We start from the raw sequence: 23656 nt of genomic DNA, 5'->3' as shown, positions 1-23656 counted from the left end.
TTTTTAAAAAAACGAACTCCTCCAGCTTGTAAAGCTGTAGTTCGAACGTGCACTTTGATACTCACGTGATGAGGATAGATTGATTTTCTCGATCTGAAAGAAAACGGCAATTGTCAAGATAGTGTTGGGATCGGAGTGGAGCTGAATTTAAACCCGTTAATGCATCTTCGACAATGAATGGCGAGCCGACACCATCCAGAGGTAGGTTGCTAAGTGGATTGTTCCCAATTTTAGGACTGATTTGGTGACAGTTCCTAGGTTAGGTTGTTGTTCACTGTTAGCTTGTTTGTCTGAGTTGGTACTTTCTCGATTGGGGTGTGGTTTACCTCTTGATTGTTGATCTAGGTCAGGGGTCTTCAAACCTGGCCCTTTTATGACTTGTGGACTTCAACTCCCAGAATTCCTCAGCCAGGCACGCCTGGCTGAGGAATTCTGGGACTTGAAGTCCACAAGTCATAAAAGAGCCAAGTTTGAAGACCCCTGATCTAGGTGTTAAACTCTGGGTGTTGATTGCTGGTGAGGAGGTTTGGGGGGGTCTTTTGGTTTCCTTTCTGGCTTTTCTGATTCTGACTTTTCAAAGGTATGTAGTTGTTGCTTATCTCTGTGTGCCTGTTGATGGCTGATTTGTCTGAGTGCCAGGCTTCCAGGAATTCTCTAGCTTTTTTGGACTTGGCTTGGTCACAGGGGTAGGCAACCTTGGCTCTTTCATGACTCGTGGACTTCAACTCCCAGAATTCCTGAGCCAGCCACGGTGAGGGGAAAGGGAGAGGTTTCCAAGCTGAGCCATGCTGGCTCAGGAATTCTGGGAGTTGAAGTCCACGAGTCATACAAGAGCCAAGGTTGCCTACCCCTGGCCTAGGAGGCTCACACTTTCCCAATTGAAACTATGTTAAGTCTGTCCATGTCTTGGGAAGTTACTAACAGCCTAATCGAGGAACCACTCCCAACCACACCCACAGGGCAGGCCACTAGTATATACAAAGAGAGCAGACCCCACTCTCTTCCACAGTGCATGAGGTTACCTCGTTGGGCCATGAAATGTCTGCAAGAAGACAGCCAAGCGCAGAGAGCCCCAAAGACCCCGCAGGCCCCCTCCCCCTCCTCTTCCTCCTCTCTGCAAACCCCCCTCTCTTCTAGCACTGATGATGTTCCCTAGTTTGGTAATGAGATGTCTGCAAGAAAGCAACCAAGGACCCCACAGGCCTCCTCCTCCTCCTCCTCCTCCTCCTCCTCCTCCTCCTCCTCCTCCTCCTCCTCCTTCTTTCTGCAAATCCCCCTCCCTTCTAGCACTGATGATGTTCCCCAGCTTGGCAGTGAGACAGCTGCAAGAAAACAACCAAGCTCAGAGAGCACCAAGGACCCCACAGTTCTCCTCCTCCTCCTCCTCCTCCTCCTCCTCCTACCTGTCAACATGTATTGATACGCGTTGTCGGAGATGGAGAAAATATGGGGAGGGGCTTCGCTCCTTTTTTTTCCCCTGTAGGCAGCCACAACCTCAGCGTTGTAAACCGGGAGCCATTTGTACGGGTTGACCGTCACGCAGAAGAGGCCTGAATACGTCTGCAGGGGTGGGGTGGGGTGGGGAGGAGGAAATAGCAAAAAGAATTTTTTTTAAAAAATGACCCAAAATTGCATGATTTGAAGCATAATTATAATCTTCTTCATCATCATCGTCGTCGTCATCATCATCGTCATGATCGAAATGACTCAATAGGTAGACAAAAATGCCAAATCCAGTCTGAACGTCTGGCTGACTATGCGATGAATAATAATAATAATAATAATAATAATAATAATAATAATAATAATAATAATAATAATAATAATAATAATAATAATAATAATAATAATAAAGTTGGAAGGGACCTTGGAGGTCATCTAATCCAATCCCCTGCTCAGGCAGGAAATCTTATACCAGGGGTAGGCAACCTCGGCTCTTTTATGACTCATGGACTTCAACTCCCAGAATTCCTGAGTCAGCTATGCTGACTCAGGAATTCTGGGAGTTGAAGTCCATGAGTCATAAAAGAGCCGAGGTTGCCTACCCCTGCCCTATACCATTTCAGACAAAATGGCTGTCTTCTTCCGGATTATTCCTCCCACCTGGTGTTCTTCACACTGGGTGAACTCTGTCTTCCACGATTCTCAGCCATGGCCACGCTCACTGAGGAATTCTGGGAGTTGAAGTCCAAACATCCGGAGAAGTTTGGCTCAAGGAATTATTTGGTGCAGGGACCTGTAAGGGCAACCTGGAGGTGGCGTTGGAGAACAGTTCCACACAGGTAGTCCTCGACTTACGACCATAGTTGACCCCAGAACTTCTCTGGCGAAGTGAGACATTTGTGAAGGGAGTTTTGCCCCATTTTTATGACCTTTCTTGCCACAGTTGTAAAGTGAATCAGCGCAGTTGTTAAGTTAGTAATGCAATTGTTAAGTCAATCTGGCTTTCCCCCGCTGACTTTGCTGGCCAGAAGGCCACAAAAGGGGATCACGTGATCCTGGGGGAACGCTGCGACCCTTGCAAATACAAACCAGTTGCCAAGCACCTGAATTTTGATCACGGGACCACGGGGGGAGGCTGCAAAGGTCGTTAACTGTGAAAAACGGTCATAAGTCACATTTTTCAGCGCCATTGTAACTTTGGTCACTAAACGAAAAGTTGTAAGTTAAGGACTAGCTGTATTTGGCAAGAAAGAAACAGGTTCCACAAAATACACCGGTAAAGAGATCTTTTTCTTCCTAATTCATAAAAAAAGCAATTTTTTTTTTAAAAAAAGCAGTTGTGACATTTGTGTTGATACCCAACCGGAAACACATTTTGCTCTCCTAAAAGGTCACTGTACCATGTGTACAGTTTGCCATTTATTTTTTAAAAAAATGACGTGTCCTTTTCATTTTTCCTTGGATGATATATAAATACGAAGAATATAAATAAGAATTGATTAGATTTCTAAGACCAACGGATTAAAAAAAAAAGATTTGAAGGGCTTGTAAAATTCAATCCTAGCAAAGCCTCTTGACTTAGGCTGACCTGTCTCTTGGTATTATCAAAATTGCAAATGTGGTATTGGACCAGTTTAAGGAGCAGGGTCTTGTGAACATCAGAAACAGAATCAGAATAGAGCTGGGAGGGACCTTTGAGGTCTTCTAGTCCAACCCCCTGCACAGGCAGGAGAGCCTATACCAGGGGTCTTCAAACTTGGCCCTTGTGTGACTCGTGGACTTCAACTCCCAGAATTCCTCAGCCAGGCGTGAGTCACAAAAGGGCCAAGTTTGAAGACCCCTGGTCTGGATCCAAGCCCGCGGTTTCATCAAAATGGCTGACTGAGGAATTCTGGGAGTTGAAGTCCACAAGTCACAAAAGGGACACGTTGGAAGACCCCTGGTCTGGATCCAAGCCCGCGGTTTCATCAATATGGCCAACTGAGGAATTCTGGGAGTTGAAGTCCACAAGCCATAAAAGGGCCACATTTGAAGATGCCTGCTTGTGGACTTCAACTCCCAGAATTCCTTAGCCAGGCACGCTGGCTGAGGAATTCTGGGAGTTGAAGTCCATAAGTTATAAAAGGGCCAAGTTTGAAGACCCAGACCATTTCAGACAAATGGCTGCCTGAAAATACTTTCCAGTCTGCTCACCTGCGTCTGATCATTGGCAAGCTACAGATAGCCCTTGACATATGACCATATACGTCCTCGACGTATGATGACAGCTGAGCCCCAAATTTCCCTTGCTAAACGAGACAGTTGTGAGTTGTGCCTCATTTCACGACCTTCTTCAGCGTTGTTAAGCGAATCACTGCTGCTGTTCAGTGAAATGTGCAGTTGTTAAGTGAATCCGGCTTTGCTGGGAAGGTCGCAAATGGCGATCGGGTGAGCCCTGGGACAATGCAACCATGCCGGTTGCCAAGGGCCCAAATTTTGATCATGTGACCCTGGGGTGCAATCTACATACCGTGCATTTATGTACAGTGCAATGCAATTTTGCAAAAAAATGGACTTTGAATGCATGATTGTGGCCAACATCTTGACTTTTTTGACCTCTCTTCCTTCCAACACCCCTGTGTGGGGACCCAAAGGTGTTTATTTCAAAAGGCAACTGGACTTTGTTTTGCCTTGAAATCGTTTCGCTCCTCATCCAGGAAGCTTCTTCAGTTCTGACTGAATGGTGGAGAACGGAAGGATTTCTATTCCTTTACAGTCATCTGGTCGTTAGTACTCCCTCTGAGAGTCGTTGAGGCCACTTAGAGGTTTATTTGTGCCTTCGGGGTCCCCTGAACCAGAGTGCAAATGGGTGTGCAACCTTCTTGGAACTCTCGAAAGGACTGTGTTTACCCAAGATAAACCTCCAACGATTCTCAGAGGGAGTACTAATGACCAGGTGACTGCAAAGGAACGTAAATCCTTCCGTCCTCCACCATTTCAGTCTGAACTGAAAAAGCTTCTTGGGTGAGAAGCAAAACGTCTTCAAGGAAAAACAAAGTCTAGTTGCCTTTTGAAAAAGCACCTTTGGGACCACACCATCAGCTGGATGATGGTGAATCTCCATAGACACCTGTAACGGGACATCAGCCGAGATCCTCAGCTATGTGGGAGTTGTCAGGATAATGATGTAAAGGCTAAACCGCTCATGTTAATGATGTGGTGTAAGGCAGATGATGCAATAATAGGAATGACTCAGCAGGTGTGTGTATCCCTTTAAGAGTCTTGAGTATAAAAGGGAAGCTTTTTGCTGGAGTCTTTTTCTCTCGTCCGTTTGACTGCTGTTACTGCTGTGCATTGGAGTTTGCTGTTTCACCACGTTACGCATTTTGTTTCTATATTTGTAGATAGGTAAAGGTAAAGGTTCCCCCGCACATGCGTACTAGTCGTTTCCAACTCTAGGGGCCAGTGCTCATCTCCGTTTCAAAGCCAAAGAGCCAGCGCTTGTCCGAGGACGTCTCCGTGGTCATGTGGCCGGCATGACTAGACGCCAAAGGCGCACGGAACGCTGTTACCTTCCCACCGGAGTGGTCCCTATTTTTCTACTTGCATTTTTTACGTGCTTTTGAACTGCTAGGTTGGCAGAAGCTGGGATGAGTAACAGGTGCTCACTCTGCTATGCGGCACTCGGGATTCGACCCGCCAAACTTCCGATCTTCCGATCGACAAGCTCAGCGTCCTAACCCACTGAGCCACTGCGTCCCTCTTTTGTAAATAGCGCCATATAAACCACCACTTAATATGGGCCACTGTTTACTGTATTTACTCCCGGCTTACCTCAGCTCAATAAGACTGTGCATGCTCTGACCAGGAGTGCTTCGGGGAGAAAATAAACCCTTGTTTGGAGTGCAGCAACCAACAACGGACATGTTTTCACTCACATAGATCATCCAGGAGGCGTAGCGTTCCTTCAGGTTGTAGAGCACGGCCGGTTCGTGCAGAAACGTCAGCATGGCCATATCCTCGATCTTGTCGAACTTGGGCGGATTCTGCTGGTGGATGTCGGCCTCCCTCACCGTCACTGTCTGAAAAGGGTCAGGAAGAAGGAACAGGGGTTGGCCGGGTGTAAGGGCCCGCGACAATGTCCTTGGGAGACAGGAGGAAAAGCTGCAGGCAAGGCAGCAATCAGATCAGGGACAACTCAACCCATGGAAGGAAAAGGGGAATGGGAAGCATACCGGAAGTTTCCCCTCTCCCCCCCCCCCTAGTTTTCTGGAAAGTAACACAACCACGGAGTCGGAAGGAACCTTAAAGATCTTCTAGTCCAATCCCCTGCTCAAGCAGGAGACCCTATGTTGTTTCAGACAAATGGTTGCCCGATCTCTACTTAAGAACCTCCAGTGATGGAGCACCCACAACTTCTGGTGGCAAGCTGTTCCACTGGTTAATTGTTCTCACTGTCAGGAAATTTCTCCTTAGTTCTAAGGTTGCTTCTCTCCTTGACTAGTTTCCATCCGTTGCTTCTTGTCCTGCCTTCAGGTGCTTTGGAGAATAGGTGGAAACCCCCCCACACACACACTTCTCTGTGGCAGACCCACAAATACTGGAAGATTGCTATCATGTCACCCCAAATCCTTTTGGCCCAAGAAAAGCAGGAGAGAGGTGCTTTCAGACTGGAAAAGACACCATGTAAATGTAACATTAGTAATCGTGGTTTGTGCTTCTTGGTGGACTACCTCAAAGGGCTGACGCCGAAACTCTTCTCAAGACCCCAGAAGGAAACTTTGGAAAGTGGGACTATCCATCTGGCATCCCTGGAAAGATACTAGCTCCTCTCAATTCTTTGAAGGCCTTGATATTCATCCTTCACTCTCGGTCGAGATTCCACCATAGAATCTCCTTCCTTGCTCTTGACTCCACACCTTTTCAAATGTTGTGAATCACGATTCTCACCAGCCCATCTTGGACCATCATCTCAACCATCTCCCCACCCCCACCACCCCCGTTGTCATGTTCCTTCTGGAACCCATCTTTCCCAAAAGTTCTCACTTGTCCACCTTGGAGACCATCCCAACCATCTCCCCTCCGTTGTCCCCTTCCTTCTGGAACCCCCACAGAAATTCCCACCAGTCCACCTTGGAGACCATCCCAACCATCTCCCCTCCATTGCCTCCTTCCTTCTGGAATCCACCTTCACCCCCAAATTCCCACTTGTCCACCTTGGAGACCATCCCAACCATCTCCCCTCCGTTGTCCCCTTCCTTCTGGAACCCCTCCAGAAATTCCCACTTGTCCACCTTGGAGACCATCCCAACCATCTCCCCTCCATTGCCCCCTTCCTTCAGAACCCCCCTTCACCCCCAAATTTCCACTTGTCCACCTTGGAGGCCATCCCAACCATCTCCCCTTTGTTGCCACCTTCCTTCTGGAACCCAGCTTTTCCACCGCCACTTTCTCCGCCCACCTTGCCGCTCTCCGTCTGCACGGTGATCATGGCTCCTTCCCGGCTCATCACTTTGCCCTTGACAAATTCCTCTTTCTCGTCGGGCACAAAACACTCGTTGCGGCTGTCGAAGGGCCGAGTCTGGGCTTCCAGGCGCTCCTTGTCTGACTTGCGAAGGTAAGGAGCCGCGGCTCCGAAGTCAGCCATTGCTGCATCACCCATTCTACATCGCCGGAGGAAAGGAAGGGAGAGCAGGCCAAGAGGGAGATTGAAGAGAAAGGGATGCACAATCCCACACAAACACGGAGTGAGTGTTGGACAGTGGCCCTTGCACTTTTGTGGTCCTAAAAGCTTGAGCAACTTTTTTTAAAAAAATATTTTATTGGGTTTTCTTTAAAATAACAATCTCCAGTGCCTGGTGTACAGTGTGTTTTCTTGGTTTAAATATTTGAAAAAACAGCAACAATAATAATTAATTAATAGTCAGTAATGACTGATCTTTATAATTGCATAATTAGTATATTAATTAGTATTATATTTCTTTGACCTTCCCTTCTCCCAATTGTATTCTTCAACCTTAAACAAATATTATATCTATATCTATATCTATATCTATATCTATATCTATATCTATATCTATATCTATATCTATATCTATATCTATATCTATATCTATATCTATATCTATATCTATATCTATATCTATATCTATATCTATATCTATCTATATCTATATCTATATCTATATCTATATCTATATCTATATCTATATCTATATCTATATCTATATCTATATCTATATCTATCTATCTATCTATCTATCTATCTATCTATCTATCTATCTATCTATCTATCTATAATTTTTTTATTTTTAATTTTAATCCCATTTATATCCCGCCCTTCTCCGAAGACTCAGGGCGGCTTACAATTTAAGCACAAACCAATGTGCTTAGCAATATGTATGTATGTATGTATGTATGTATGTATGTATGTATGTGTATATGTATATGTATATGTATATGTATATGTATATGTATATGTATATGTATATGTACATGTACATGTATATGTATATGTATATGTATGTGTATGTGTATGTGTGTGTGTGTGTGTATGTAGGTCTTGGCGTATTTGGGTCTTTTCCCGTGTAGGATTGAGGGTGTCTTGGCGACGTTTTGACGAGGTTCCACTCGCTTCGCTCGCACAAGCATGAAACCGAAGACACCAGCCTGAAGATGACGAGTGGGACCTCGTCAAAACGTCTCCAAGACACCCTCAATCCTACATAGGAAAAGACCTGAATACATAACATAACATAACATAACATAACATAACATAACATAACATAACATAACATAACATAACATAACATAACATAACATAACATAACATAACATAACATAACATAACATAACATAACATAACATAACATAACATAACATAACATAACATAACATAACATAACATAACATAACATAACATAACATAACATAACATAACATAATTCCCCAGCCAGTCATAATTTATGAGGGGTGGATTTCAACTCCCAGAATTCCCCAACCAGGCTTGCTGACTGGTGATTTCTGGGAATTGAAGTCCACATATCTTAAAGTTGCCAAGCTTGAGAGATACGGATCTTTTTACATTTCTATAACGGTGTAATGCAAGCATTCAATGAAATCTTTATTATGGTCATAAAATTTTCCTGAAACATGGATTCTCCATGTAGCTTATATGTAACCATGCAAAGAACGGAAAAATAATCTACAATCTACGCTGTGGGAAAGTTCGTTCTTATTTTTGCTGTCATTTTTATTCTGTTAAAAACTCTGTGTATGGAACAAATCACGGAATTTCCCTAAGATCAAATGCTTCAATAATCCTGATTTTTGTTTCCACAGGGATGGGATTCAAGAACATGAGCCTCACGGATAACGTGACTGTTATTTATCATCTTTTCCGGCTCAATAAAAATGCAATTCATCCCACAGAGAATTTAGCGTTTGAATTTTATCAATAGGTTTTTCAAGAAGAGCAATTGACTACCCATTAGCCTTTCTCAAAGGATAAATTATATAAAAAAATTCTGCTGTCCAAGCCATTATTAATTTAGCTGCCATCGATAAACACGCAGAGCAGTTCCTTGTCAGATAATTTAGTATTAACCACCTCAAAAATATAAAATCATCCCAATTTGAGGGCCGAATTTAGTTCTAACCCTTACTTCTTGGAATATTTTCTCCCAGAAAGGCATCGTTTTTTCATTTACCCATCTCTGGGGGGAAAAAAATCCCTTCTCTTGGCACCCCTCCAACATTTTCAAAAATATTTGTGAGGTGTTTGCGCTCTCTTATTGGACTGAAATGCCAGCCCTGAGTGATCTCCATCGAAACGCTTATATAAAAGCTGATAAAAAGCCGCCAGATTTTCCAAATGTTTGCCTTTCATAACTTCCATTTCTCCACCTTTGAAAGAAATGAGCTCTCCACACATCTATGAGCTGGCAGATAAAGATAAAACATAGAATAAAACAGGGTTGGAAGGGACCCTGGAGGTCATCCAGTCCAACCCCCTGCTCAAGCAGGAGACCCTATGTAGTACATATGTTATACAAGGGTGAAATTTGCTATTCTATTGGTGATGGTTAAGTTTGGGGGAGGGACTATAAATTGATTGATTTATATCCCACCATTATAAACCACTCAAGGCGGAGAACTTAGCTAATACTTCTTCTTCCTCCTATTTTCCCCAAAACAGCAACAACCTTGTGAGGTGGGTTAGGACGAGAGAGAGAGGGACCGACCAAAGCTCACCCAGTCACCTTTCATGTCTAAGGCAGGACTAGAACTCACAGTCACCTGGTGATTAGCCCTAAGTCACCCTGATGGCTTTCGTGCCTAAGGCGGGTCTAGAACTCACCATTTCTTGGGGATTGGCTCAAAGTCACCTCGACAGCTTTTATGCCTAATGTGGAACTAGAACTCACAGCCACCTGGTGATTGGCTCAGAGACACCCAGCTGGCTTTCCTGCTTAAGGTGGGAGTAGAATTCACAGTCACCTGGTAATTAGCCCAAGTCACCTGGATGGCTTTTATGCCTAAGGCGGGACTAGAACTCACAGTCTCCTGGTGATTGGCTCAAAGACACCCAGCTGGCTTTCCTGCTTAAGGCGGGACTAGAACTCACAGTCGCCTGGTAATTGGCCCAAGTCACCTTGACGGCTTTTATGCCTAAGGCGGGACTGGAACTCAAAGTCTCCTGGTGATTGGTCCTAAATTACTGGCTGTCTGGGGGACTGTGGGCCTGTCCCTCTCTCTCTCAAGCCAGCCTACCTCACAGGATTGTTGTTGTGGGGAAAATATTAAGTGTTTTGGAAATGTTCACCACCCTTAAGTTATTTGTAAAAATAATGAAGGTAGGATACCAAATCAATAAATGAAATAAAGACATATGATTACCTTTTTTTAAAAAAGGAATTTTATCCGTGCTGGTGGCTTGACCAGGAACACAGTGCCGAAAAATGCAGTCAAGAACCCCCTTTTTGCATCACTTCCTAAAAACCTGCTCAGATGCACCAGGCATCAAAAGTTGGTTTTTGAGGGCCTTCCTTCACCCAAGATCTCCTTGCTTAACCCAGGGGTAGGCCACCTTGGGGCTCTTTTGTGACTCGTGAACTTCAACTCCCAGAATTCCTGAGCCAGCCTGGCTCAGCTTGGAAACCTCTCCCTTTCCCCTCAGCGTGGCTGGCTCAGGAATTCTGGGAGTTGAAGTCCACGAGTCATAAAAGAGCCAAGGTTGCCTACCCCTGGCTTAACCCACCCACGGTGTTTACCCCTTCAGAAGAAAGGGAGATCATCATCATCATCACCATGTTGGAAGGGACCTTGGAGGTCATCTAGTCCAACCCCCTGCTCAGGCAGGAAACCCTATACCATTTCAGACAAAATGGCTGTCCCGTCTCTTCTTAAAAACCTCCAGTGTTGGCGCCTTAACGGGTGGCCAAAAATTAGAAAAATAAAATAAAATAAAAGTCTTACCTTTAAGAAGCTTGCAAGGAGACAACGAAGGAACAAAAAAAGGAATTCGAGGCTGGAGTGGGGAGGGAAGAAAAAGAAATGGAGAAAAGAGTGAAGATCTAAAAAGAGGCCAGACTTGAAGCATGGAGGATTAGGCCCATTTGGGAATCTGAGGTTGATATTTTGATATTTCCGGGTGCAGCTGGACTCGGATGTCAGAGGGGGTGGACAGCTGCCCTCGAAAAGTTGTGATACATGATGGAGGGAGGGGGGGACCGTTTGCAAACCTTGGATAATTTGGGGTTTTTTGGGGGGGGTGCAGACGTGCCAGAGGAGAAGAGATTACAGAGGCAAATTCTATCCTAACTTTTATTTACGAGGATTTTGACTGAAGAACAGGAGGAGGGAAGAACAGAAGAACAGAGCTGGGAGGGACCTTGGAGGTCTTCTAGTCCAACCCGCTACTCAATTTCAGACAAATCCCACTTCAGACAAACGGCGGTCCAATCTCTTCTTAAAAACCTCCAGTGTTGGAGCACCCACAACTCCTGAAGGCATGAAGCCATCCTTTTGAGTAGTTGTCCTCACCGTCAGGAAATTTCTCCTTCGTTCTAGATTGCTTCTCTCCTTGATTAGTTTTCATCCGTTGCTTCTTGTCCTGCTTGCATCTCAGTGGCCAATATTTCTTCTCCAGATTTCATCCTCTCTGCAATCTTTATCTCTTTCTCTCTCTCTCTCTCTCCCCGGCTTCTGCTCTGCCACCTGTCTGTGAACTGTTTTACACCAGCACCTTCAACTAGTTGATATGGTTTACAAGTGACCTTCCCTTCTTCTCCTGCTGGCTTATGGTTAATCTTTATTTAACCATCCCTGCGTTCTTCTCGTCTTCCTGGCCATTGCACCCGCTGAGCCTACGGCTTCTGCTAAATTTTCTGCAAAGCTTCTCTTGTTGGTTGCCAACCTCCAGGGCCGACTCAGGGGATTCAGCGTAACAGCGTTGGAAGGGACCTTGGAGGTCTTCTAGTCCAACCCCCTGCTCAGGCAGGAGACCCCATACCATTTCAGACAAATGGCTGTCCAGTCTCTTCTTAAAAAGGAGGAGGAGGAGGAAGAGGAGGAGGAGGAGGAGAATAACGGAGTTGGAAGGGACCTTGGAGGCCATCTAGTCCAACCCCCTGCTCAGGCAGGAGACCCCATACCATTTCAGATAAATGGCTGTCCAGTCTCTTCTTAAAAAGGAGGAAGAGGAGGAGGAGGAGGAGAATAACGGAGTTGGAAGGGACCTTGAAGGCCATCTAGTCCAACCCCCTGCTCAGGCAGGAGACCCCATACCATTTCAGACAAGTGGTTGTTCAATCTCTTCTTAATTGCAGCAAGATTTCTGGCTGTTGTACCTGCCACGGGTTGTCCTGTCCTATTAGTGTTTCTCAGGTTTGGCCACTTTAAGATATCTGGACTTCAACTCCCAGAATTCTGGGAGCTGAAGTCCAGACATCTTCAAGCAGCTAAGCTTGAGAAACCCTGCATAGCCATCCAGATCTTTCATCGATGCTGTCCTTATTTGTGATCACCCACATTGGATGAGAAGCTCTGTAGATGCTCCTCAACTGTGGTTCTTCTAACCGTGCTGTGCCTCCATCCTCACAATCCATGTGTGCACACCCTCTCTTTTGATCCGAACCCAACTCCTCCATCCATTCACGTCTTCCAAGAAGCCCCCCCCCCACACACACACTAAGAGGTCCACCTTGCAAAGATAGGCTTCCATCCACTCCTCTGATGGAGGCATGGAGAAAACAGCTTCTTCTACTAAGTTTGTTCTTTTCCAGCCCAAGTTGGTAAGGTTGTATGAAAAGAGCTCCGGGTTGGAACACGGGTTCAAGAGTCTGGGTTCATTCCTGACTAGATCTTCCTGGCACAATTCAACCATTCCGTTCGTAAGAAGTTCATACTTACTCCCTGGAGATGTGCCGCTCTGGAGTCCCAGCAAGATTTGAGGCTTTGATGGTGGCCTCTTTCTTTATATCCGGCCTTCCAAAATAGCATCAGCTGCTCCCCACCCCCCTCTGCCCCCCCTCCCTGAGGGCCCTTTCAGCTGTGAGTGACATGTTGACAAGGAAGTGGTCCTACAAGAGGCCATGTCTGACCATGAATGGTGCTGCTTTTTAAGCTCCTCATCGGCTGCCTTTCTCCTCCTCCTTCCCTCATCCTTTGATGCTCTGAGGAGAAATAACATTCCAGAGGATGGAGGTGGGAGGGGTGATGGAGGAGGAACACATGCGTGTACACATACACACTGGTGTAGGGCACAGGTGGTGACGGGCGGCTGATAAGCGAGCAGAAGCTTCTGTTCAAGACTCTGTAGAGATGAAAACTGGAAGAGGAGACATTCTCAGCCAGAATTTATTTATTTTTTTAATTTTTTGGGGGGGGCAAGGAAGAAGATAATGGATATATCCTTAAATTCTTCTCTTCCCCCCCCCCTCCACCGCATGCTGTTTGTTGGAGATTGTGCATTAAGGACTTGTGCAAAAATCAAGGTGGGTGTAAGATGTTTGGGGCCAAACACACACCATATTCTTTAGTGTTTCTGGAACTGGGCAACTTTTAAGAAGCGTGGACTTCAACTCCCAGAATTCCCCAGCCAGCCCACGCTCAGTTAGGATTACTGGCTTGAAGAGGTTTAAAAGTACAAGCCTTAAATTGGGGTTGGGTCCGATTTGACAGCTTTAAGATGGGTGGACTTCAGCTCCCAGAATTCCCCAGCTAGGGTGTGTGGACTACAACTCCCAGAATTCCCCAGCCAGCCTCGCTCAGTTAGGATTACTGGCTTGAAGAGGTTTAAAACTACAAGCCTTAAATCAGGGTTGGGTCTGATTTGACAGCTTTAAGACGGGTGGACTTCAGCTCCCAGAATTCCCCAGCTAGGGTGTGTGGACTACAACTCCCAGAATTCCCCAGCCAGCCTCGCTCAGTTAGGATTACTGGCTTGAAGAGGTTTAAAACTACAAGCCTTAGATGAGAACTGGACCGCTTTAAGATGGTCGGGCTTCAGCTCCCAGAATTCCCCAGCTAGGGTGCGTGGACTACAACTCCCAGAATTCCCCAGGTTGAGGAACACTGGAATCAAGAAAAGAATTTAGTAAAGGTAAAGGTTCCCCCGCACATGCGTGCTAGTCGTTTCCGACTCTAGGGGCCGGTGCTCATCTCCATTTCAAAGCCGAAGAGCCAGCGCTTGTCCGAGGACGTCTCCGTGGTCATGTGGCCAGCACGACTAGACGCCAAAGGCGCGCGGAACGCTGTTACCGTCCCACCATAGTGGTCCCTATTTTTCTACTTGCATTTTTACGTGCTTTCGAACTGCTAGGTTGGCAGAAGCTGGGACGAGTAACAGGCGCTCACTCTGTTACGCGGCACTCGGGATTCGACCCGCCAAACTGCCGACCTTCTGATCGACAAGCTCAGCGTCCTAACCCACTGAGCCACCGCGTCCCTGAAAAGAATTTCGAAGGATTCAAAACTCACAAATTGTGAGAGTGTCAGAATTTGCACTCATCTCAAACCTGACCTGTTTTTTTTTCCAATTTTTTCAGTCAAGTCGGAAGTCATCTTTGTGTGTTTTTTTTCCTCACCCCCCCCCTTTCAGTTTGTAATTACGTTAAGGACATGTTCAATAAATATTATTTTAAAATGCACAGGTATGCCCAAGTGTGGGGGAGGGGGTTTTTGTCAAAAAAGTCAAACTGGAGTCACACCTTAAGGTGTGAAGCCCCGCCCCTTTTTAAATGTTCGTCCCACTTTTTAAAGGGACAGAACTGCGATTATGCTTCGCTGCCCCATGGGGATTTTACCCCATATGGATGATACTGAGGTAGAGAAATAACACAGGATATTTTTTTGGGGGGGGGTTTTCCACCATTTAGATAGCCAAATTTAGGGGTGGGGGAATAGAGGACTAACAGAAAGAAACACTTTCCTTTTCCCCAAGGTGCGGATGGCGTGCTGCTTAATCATGATTACTTGCTCGAAGAGGTCTAAAAGCACCAGCCTTAGATCAGGGTTTGTCCGATTTGACAACTTTAAGATGGGGGGGGGAGGAGACTTCAGTTCCCAGAATTCCCTAGGTTGAGGAACACTGGAATAAAGACAATGCCAGCCTTGGACTGAAAATGTCAGGGTTAAAAAAAAAGTACCGAAATATCGACTCACCTCCCGAGTTTTGTTTGACTATCTGCTGAGGGGTTGTTGTTGGTTTTTTGACATGGTTTAATAATAATAATAATAGAATAGAGCTGGAAGGGACCTTGGAGGTCTTCTAGTCCAGCCCCCCCCCCCCGCCTAAGCAGGAGAACCTGTCCTATACCATCTCAGACAAGTGACTGTCTTGTTGTTAGCTGCGAAGTCGTGTCCGACCCATCGCGACCCCTTGGACAACGTTCCTCCAGGCCTTCCTGTCCTCTACCATCTGGAGTCCATTTAAGCTCATGCCTCCTGCTTCAGGGACTCCATCCAGCCACCTCATTCTCTGTCGTCCCCTTCTTCTCTTGCCCTCGATCTTTCCCAGCATGAGGCTCTTCTCCAGTGAGTCCTTCCTTCTCATTAGGTGGCCAAAGTATTTGAGTTTTAGCTTCAGGATCTGGCCTTCTAAAGAGCAGTCAGGGTGGATCTCCTCTAGGACTGACCGGTTTGATCGCCTTGCAGTCCAAGGGACTCGCCGGAGTCTTCTCCAGCACCACAGTTCAAAGGCCTCAATTCTTTGGCGCTCAGCCTTTCTTATGGCCCAACTTTCACTGCCATACATTGCAACTGGGAAGACCACGGCCTTGACTATACGCACTTTTGTTGGCAGGTTGATGTCTCTGCTTTTTAGTGTGCTGTCTAGATTTGCCATGGCTTTCCTCCTGAGGAGCAAGCGTCTTTTAATTTCTTGGCTGCAGTCCCCGTCTGCGGTGATCGTGGAGCCCAGGAAAATAAAATCTGTCACTACCTCCATTTCTTCCCCATCTATTTGCCAGGAATTGAGATGGCCGGATGCCATGATCTTGGTTTTCTAAATGTTAAGTTTCAACCCAAGTTTTGCACTCTCCTTCTTCACCCGCAACAAGAGGCTCTTTAGTTCTTCTTCACTTTCTACCATTAGAAGTGACTGTCTAGCCTCTTCTTAAGTGGAGTCATTTTGAGTACTGCCCCATTGAGTACTGCTGCATTGGCTTCCAGTTGAGATTCAAGGTGTTGGTAATGACCTACAAAGCCCTACATGGCATGGGTCCGGAATACCTTGGGGAGCACCTGCGGCCGGCGTCAACTTCCCTCCGCCCAGTACGCTCCCACAGAGAGGCCCTCCTCAGGGTGCCACCGGTCAAAGAATGCCGACTGGTGGCCCCCAGGGGGAGGGCGTTCTCTGTGGGCGCGCCGGATTTATGGAACCATCTTCCGGTCGAGCTCCGGATGGCGCCTGACCTCCGCTCCTTCCGGCGCGATCTCAAAACCTACCTTTTCGAACAAGCTGGCCTGGCCTGATGGGATGGGCTTGGGTTTTATTAATCTGTTTTAACCTACTTTTTAATGTGTTTTAATTTATTCGTGGGCATTTTGTTTAATCGTTTTTAATTTTTGTATCTTGTTTTTTAATATGTATTGCCCTGTTCACTGCCCTGAGTCCTTTGGGAGAAGGGCGGTATACAAATAAAATTAATAATAATAATAATAATAATAATAATAATAATAATAATAATAATAATAATAATAATAATAATAATTAATATTTTGCTGTTTTTGAGTTTCACCCACCACTTGAGATATTCCAAGACGTGCAGTGAGATAAATAGTCCAAAAAATAGAATTAGTAAACACAATTTTGGAACTTTAAGATGATTGGACTTGAACTCCCAGAATTCCCCAGCCAGCTGTGCTGGCTGGGGAATTCTGGGAGTTGAAGTCCATCCATCTTAAAGTTCTTAAAATTAAGAAACGTTGAATAATAAGAATAATATTCCTCCCTTCCCTTGTTTGTTAGAGGCTGGACTTTCAGAGATAAAACCAAGTGGGTGGCAGCTAATTATGGTTTTAATTGTCTTTTCATTCTCCTTGTGCCCTCTGAAGGCTAAATAAGGCTCTTTTTTAGGCTCATGCCTTGCCGTGCATATTTTCCTGCCAGACGGACCGAGACAGGAAGATCATTTTATTACAATTTATCAGAATATTCAGATAAAAAGGGATTCCTCTCATTCAAAGACGGAGCCCCGATCCTTAGCTCGCATCCCCTTTTCTATTTAACCGTGTCCAAGAAAAAAAATGGTTGGACAAGATAAAAGTAATCCTTCCTTTGCACACGAAATCAACCACAAAGGTTGTTTGAAGTTAGATAACCAAATGCCAGCTGACTCTTAAGAGAATTTTTCTTATCAGGAGATAGTCTCCAGCCGTCCTTCTGTAACTTTATCTAGGGATGTGACATATATATATATATATATATATATATATATATATATATATATATATATATATATATATATATATATATATATATATATATATATATCCTTATCACCATTTTAAAAGAGAGAAAAGGAAGTCACATCAAAATGCAAAGTAACTAGGTTTAAAATGCAAAGTAAAATACAAAATAAATATGTTTGCTAACAAATTACAAAGCCCGTGTCCTGCGCCCCGCACCATGGAGAAGACCAGATGCTGTTTCAGTAAAGATGATCTTACAGGCTGATGCTTGGATTTAGAATTCATTTAGTGTAGTATGGTTTCCTGCCCGAGCAGGGGGTTGGACTAGAAGACCTCCAACGTCCCTTCTGTTATTCTATTCTATTCTATTCTATTCTATTCTATTCTATTCTATTCTATTCTATTCTATTCTATTCTATTCCTTATTTTTATTCTATTCTATTCTATTCTATTCTATTCTATTCTATTCTATTCTATTCTATTCTATTCCTTATTTTTATTCTATTCTATTCCTTATTTTACTATTCTATTCTATTCTATTCTATTCTATTCTATTCTATTCTATTCTATTCTATTCTATTCTATTCTATTCTATTCTATTCTATTCTATTCCTTATTTTTATTCTATTCTATTCCTTATTTTACTATTCTATTCTATTCTGTTCTGTTCTGTTCTGTTCTGTTCTGTTCTGTTCTATTCTATTCTATTCTATTCTATTCTATTCTATTCTATTCTATTCCTTATTTTTATTCTATTCTATTCTATTCTATTCTATTCTACTCTATTCTATTCCTTATTTTTATTCTATTCTATTCCTTATTTTTCTATTCTATTCTATTCTATTCTATTCTATTCTATTCTATTCTATTCTATTCTATTCTATTCTATTCTATTCTATTCTATTCTATTCTATTCTATTCTATTCTATTCCTTATTTTTATTCTATTCTATTCCTTATTTTACTATTCTATTCTATTCTATTCTATTCTATTCTATTCTATTCTATTCTATTCTATTCTATTCTATTCTATTCTATTCTATTCTATTCTATTCTATTCTATTCTATTCTATTCTATTCTATTCCATTCCATTCCATTCCATTCCATTCTAATTTGGCTTGTTTGGAATAATCTTTTTTAAAAAAACTTCCAACTCCAGGGACGACCCCCAAGGTGCATGTGCCAAAAAAGTCAAAATGGCATCCACAAGCATTCCATCTTGTACCACGTTGTTGTTTTTTTTAAAAAAGTGCCTCGGAGGACATGTAGACCAAATCTAAATAGTATTACAACTACTAAGTACTACTTATAGCTTTTTCAGTCAATGGTAGAACTACCTTACGCAGATTTACTTTCTACTCATTTACAATCCCTGGTTGTATAAACAGAGGCACAGAATCAAAATCACGTGAAGTGTTAGTACTGCTTCATAAAGCCTCAGTAAGGCCTCACCTTGGAATCCTGCATCCAGTTTTGGTCACCACATCACAAAAAAAGATGTTGAGATTTTGGAAAAAGTGCAGAGAAGAGCAACTAAGATGATTTAAAGGCCTGGAGACTAAAACCTAGGAAGAACGGTTGCAGGAATTGGGTATGGCCAATCTAGAGAAAAGAAGGACCATGGGGGACATGATAGCAGTCTTCCAGTATTTAAGGGGCTACCACAAAGAAGAGGGGGTCAACTGATTTCCCAAAGAACCTGAAGGCAGGACAAGAAACAATGGATAGAAACTCATCAAGGAGAGAAGCAAGTTGGAATTAAGGAGAAACTTCCTAACACTGAGAACAATTAACCAGTGGAACGGCTTGCCACCAGAAGCTGCGGGCACTGGAGGTTTTTAACAAGAGACTGGACAGCCACTTGTCGGAAATGGTGTAGGGACTCCTGCTTGAGCAGGGGGATGGACTAGATGACCTCCAAGGTCCCTTCCAGCTCTATTTGCTTGCTTGCTTGATTACACTTATGAGTAGGAGTGTTTTGACCCTTACCAAAGGGGGTTTGGTGGGGTAAGGAGCTACGCAGGGTGTTTATGACGCATTTTTCTGCTTGCAAGTTTTCCCACCCTCCAACAAGACGCTGGGGCAAAACGTATCTTCTCGACTGCCCATCTTTTGAAAAAAGAGGCTATATTTTTCTCTATTCGAAGAAATATGGGGACAGCTTGCATCAATAAAAATAGAAAACTCTGGGTGCCAAAGGCTGAAGAGGTCTATGGTCCACCAGCTGGCCTCACTCTCTTCCCCCCCCCCTTTGACCTGATAACAGTGTTTAGCATGGAAGCGCTATTTCACACGATATCTGTCCTCCAGCGTTTGAGGGGCTGCCACAAAGAGGATGGAGGTCAACCTATTCTCCAAAGCAACTGAAGGCAGGACAAGAAGCAACGGATGGAAACTAATCAGGGAGAGAAACAAACTAGAATTAAGGAGAAACTTCCTAACAGTCAAGACAATTAACCAGTGGAACAGCTTGCCACCAGAAGTTGTGGGTGCTCCATCACTGGAGGTTTTTAAGAAGAGGCTGGACAGCCACTTGTCTCAACTCGTGTAAGGTCTCCTGCTTGAGTAGGGGGTTGGACCATAGAAGACCTCTAAACTCCCTTTCAGCTCTATTCTGATTGATTGACCTTGGGGATGGCTGTGGTCAACCAAATGGCCTCATTCTCTTCCCCAACTCTGACCTTGGGGATGGCTGTGGTCAACCAGTTGGCTTCACCCTCTTCCTATCTTTGACCTTGAGGTGGCTGTGGTCAACCAGTCGGCCTTACTCTCTGCCTCATCTTTGACCTTGGGGCCAGTTGGCTTCTCCCTATTCTCCACCTTTGACCTGGGAGCTGGCTACGGTCAACCAGTTGACCCCACTTTCTTCCCCATCTCCAACCTGGAGCCTGTCTGGGCTCAACCAGATGGCATTTCCCTCTTGCCCATCTTTTACCTTGGAGCTGGCTATGATCAACCAGCTGGTTTCACCTTCTTCCCCGTCTCCAGATCTGTCGTTGGCTGTGGTCAAGCGGTAGGCCTCACCCTATTCCTTACGTCTGACCTTGGGCAGCTCAGCAGGTTGCAGAGGAGCGAAGCAAAGCAGGTTGTTTGAGGGGACAGGGTCTAGCAAGGGCAGGCTAAGATGGGCAACAGGCCGCTGGGATTACCTCAGCCTTGAAACTCTGCACCTCACCTCCCGTGGTTCTTGGATCTGGTGTTGATTCTCAGCTGTGTTTGTTGACCACCGAGGGAGGAATGGAGGAATAGAGAATGAGACAGGTGTGGGTAGCTGGGATTAACCCAGGGGTGGAATTAAAATGGTGGCTGGAAGGGCAGGCCTGAAGGTTTGGCAATGTTTAGAGATTAACACCTCCTTTGTTTGTTACACTAGGCTGTTACACATTCTCCCTTTTGTGGTAGGGATGACAGGGAAAGAAACAGATGGATTGGTGGGGAAAAATGAGAGGCTGTGATTTATTTATTTTTTTAAGGACAAACGTTAAGAGCCTTCACACGGCAACGGTGCTTCGCGTGTTGTGGGCCTCTGCCACTGTGAGTCTAGAGGACGCCGGCTTCCTTTGTGCAAAAAGGACAAGCTTCTAGTCCTCATTGCGGAGGGGATCCTGCTTCACCCAGCCTGCTTAACTAGGTGAGTTGGATTTGCATCACAGGGTTAAAATTTAAATTAGCTTGGCTAGGATTGTTGGATCGTTGCACGACTTTGCATCGTTTTGCCCATCCCGTCCTTTGCAAATCTGGTTTATGGCAACGTGGTTGTGCACACGCAGAATAAGAGGGAGTTGCACAATGAGGTCAATACGTTGTGCGAATCCAGCTAATGCATTAGCCAAGGAAGCGTTTGTGGTAATGGTGTGTTCTTGCTTGCTGTTGCCATCAAAACTAAGGGATAAGAAATTAAAAATGCTTGCTGCTACCCAATATAAATACAAAAAAATAAATAAATCCCCGATGCTGGTTGGGGAATCCTGGGATTTTAAATCCACATATCTTAAAGTTGCCAAGATTGAGAAATACTTGTGGAAGTGATTGGAGGCCCCAATGGACAATTTTATTTTATTTTATTGCAGCAAACTCTGGTCCATAAAAAAAGAGGAAAAAAGCTCTCATTAAGAAGAACATGGACAATAGCTTTAGATCAGGGGTCTTCAAACTTGGCCTTTTGATGACTGGTGGACTTCGACTCCCAGAATTCCTCAGCCAGCGTGCCTGGCTGAGGAATTCTGGGAGTCGAAGTCCACCAGTCATCAAAGGGCCAAGTTTGAAGACCCCTGCTTTAGATCAAGACCCATGATTGATGGCGCCAAAGCTCTCCTGCCTCTTGCTCTCAAATGTATTCGTAGTTGTGGTTTGTTGCCTAGGGCCTAGGCCAACATGTAGCCCTTCTGAAAAATCAGAAATATCTCCTCAGAAATCTAGATGTTCTCCAAACGTGGGCCCGAATTCCCCACATCAGAACTGCCTTCTCAAGCAACAAGGACAAAGTCTACATGTACTCCAAACGTCTTTCTATATTCCTCAGAAGTATCTTCTCAAACCAGAAGGATGAAGTCTAGAGGTTCTCCAAACGTGGTCCTCAATTCCTCACCCCAGAGGTATCTACTCAAACCAGAAGGATGAAGTCTAGAGGTTCTTCATTCCTTCCTCATATGTTTTAGCCTCCAATCGCCTGATCATTTTTACTGCTTTTCTCTGCACTTTTTTTAAAAGAGTCTCAACATTTTTGCTATATCATGGTGGTGACCAAAACTTCGACACAATATTCCAGGGGTGGCTTTACCAAGGCATCATAAAGTGGTACCTAACCCTTCTCATGATCTTAATTCAGAGTAGGAGTCATGATTCCCCCTAAAACAGGCGTTCAGGTCAAACCCCTATCGCATATCTCTTCTCCAAAGCACCCGAAGGCAGGACAAGAAGCAACAGATGGAAATTAATCAAGGAGAGAAACAACCTGGAACTAAGGAGGAATTTCCTGACAGTTAGAACAATTAACCGGTGGAACAGCTTGCCACCAGAAGTTGTGGGTGCTCCAGCACTGGAAGTTTTTAAGAAGAGACTGGACAGCCATTTGTCTGAAATGGTGTAGGGCAGTGGTGGCGAACCTATGGCACGGGGCAGGGCAGGGGGGTGGCAGTTTTCTGGGCACTTGGTGTCTAAAAGGTTCACCAGCACTGGTATAAGGTTTCCTGCCTGAGCAGAGGGTTAGTCTAGATGACCTCTAAAGTCCCTTCCAACATTATTATTATTATTATTATTATTATTATTATTATTATTATTATTATTATTATTAATAATAATAATAATAATAATAATAATAAGTTGGAAGGGACCTTGGAGGTCATCTAGTCCAGCCCCCTGCTCAAGCAGGAGTCCCTATACCATTTCAGATCAATGGCTGTCCAATCTCTTCATTAAAAACCTCCAGTGATGGAGCACCCACAATTTCTGGAGGCAACTGGTTGATTGTTCTCACCATCCGGAAATTCCTCCTTAGTTCTAGGTTGCTTTTCTCCTCAATTAGTTTCCATCCGTTGCTTCTTGTCCTGCCTTCAGGTGCTTCTTGTCCTGCCTTCAGCAGCCCCCAAAATATTGGAAGACTGCTATCCTGTCCCCCCTCGTCCTTCTCTTCATTAAACTAAACATCCCCAGTTCCTGCAACCGTTCTTTGTATGTTTTAGCCTCCAGTCCCCTGATCCTCTTTCTTGCTCTTCTCTGCGCTCTTTCCAGAGTCTCAACATCTTTTTTTCTTCTTTTCCCCCCATAATGGGGTGACTAAAAGCAGATGCCGTATTCTAAGTGTGGCCTTACTACAAGGAAACAAGGGCGTCTCCGAACACGGGCTAAATTAAACCTCTACACCTTGTGGTTGAATAACTCAAGTTGGGGAGGGGGCTGCAAATTGGTCCACCCCGTAAAGGCTAGCCCCATCTTTGCCGGGCTGGAAAATTCCCCAGGACAATGTCTGGGGTCTCGGATGAGTTTGAGGAACAGGACCACCCCAAGTTTGGAATGTGGGAATGTGACATTCTCCGGCACTGGGAAATATCTGTCTTGACGCTCAGCTGTTGCTGACAGCTCTCGACTTTTGGCGGCTGTCCTGGAATCTCATCCTTACTATATTGAGACAAAAGGAATTAAGAAACAGCAGGAGCCGGGGGGGGGAGGGGGGGTAGCGGGTGGTGAGGGTGATGGCAATTAAAGATCTGGCAGCTGGTTGCTTTTCCTCAGCCTGAAACTAACCGGGTAGGAGACGCTGGTCGATGGAAATAAAAGTTGGCTCGCTTTCTCGAACATAAAGTCCACTTAGTCAGTATAA

The 23656-nt window shown here is 44.7% G+C and overlaps 1 protein-coding gene across 1 annotated transcript in view; it reads right to left on the bottom strand.

The window, feature by feature from the left end:
* The window catches only part of LOC308677928 (myosin-6), a gene marked incomplete at its 5' end in the record, with an annotated part of 60218 nt that extends 53134 nt beyond the window's left edge, over positions 1 to 7084 (bottom strand). Inside the window, 4 exons of the mRNA XM_081344636.1 lie at positions 66 to 93; positions 1404 to 1560; positions 5361 to 5504; positions 6884 to 7084. Coding sequence (XP_081200762.1) covers positions 66 to 93; positions 1404 to 1560; positions 5361 to 5504; positions 6884 to 7084 — 530 coding nt within the window. The remainder of the gene's footprint in view (positions 1 to 65; positions 94 to 1403; positions 1561 to 5360; positions 5505 to 6883) is intronic.
* Between the last annotated feature and the right edge of the window lie 16572 nt (positions 7085 to 23656).

This window comes from Vipera berus (assembly GCF_964194415.1).
Source record: "Vipera berus genome assembly, chromosome: Z".
Lineage (NCBI taxonomy): Eukaryota > Metazoa > Chordata > Lepidosauria > Squamata > Viperidae > Vipera > Vipera berus.
This window is presented reverse-complemented; position numbering and strand designations above follow the sequence as displayed.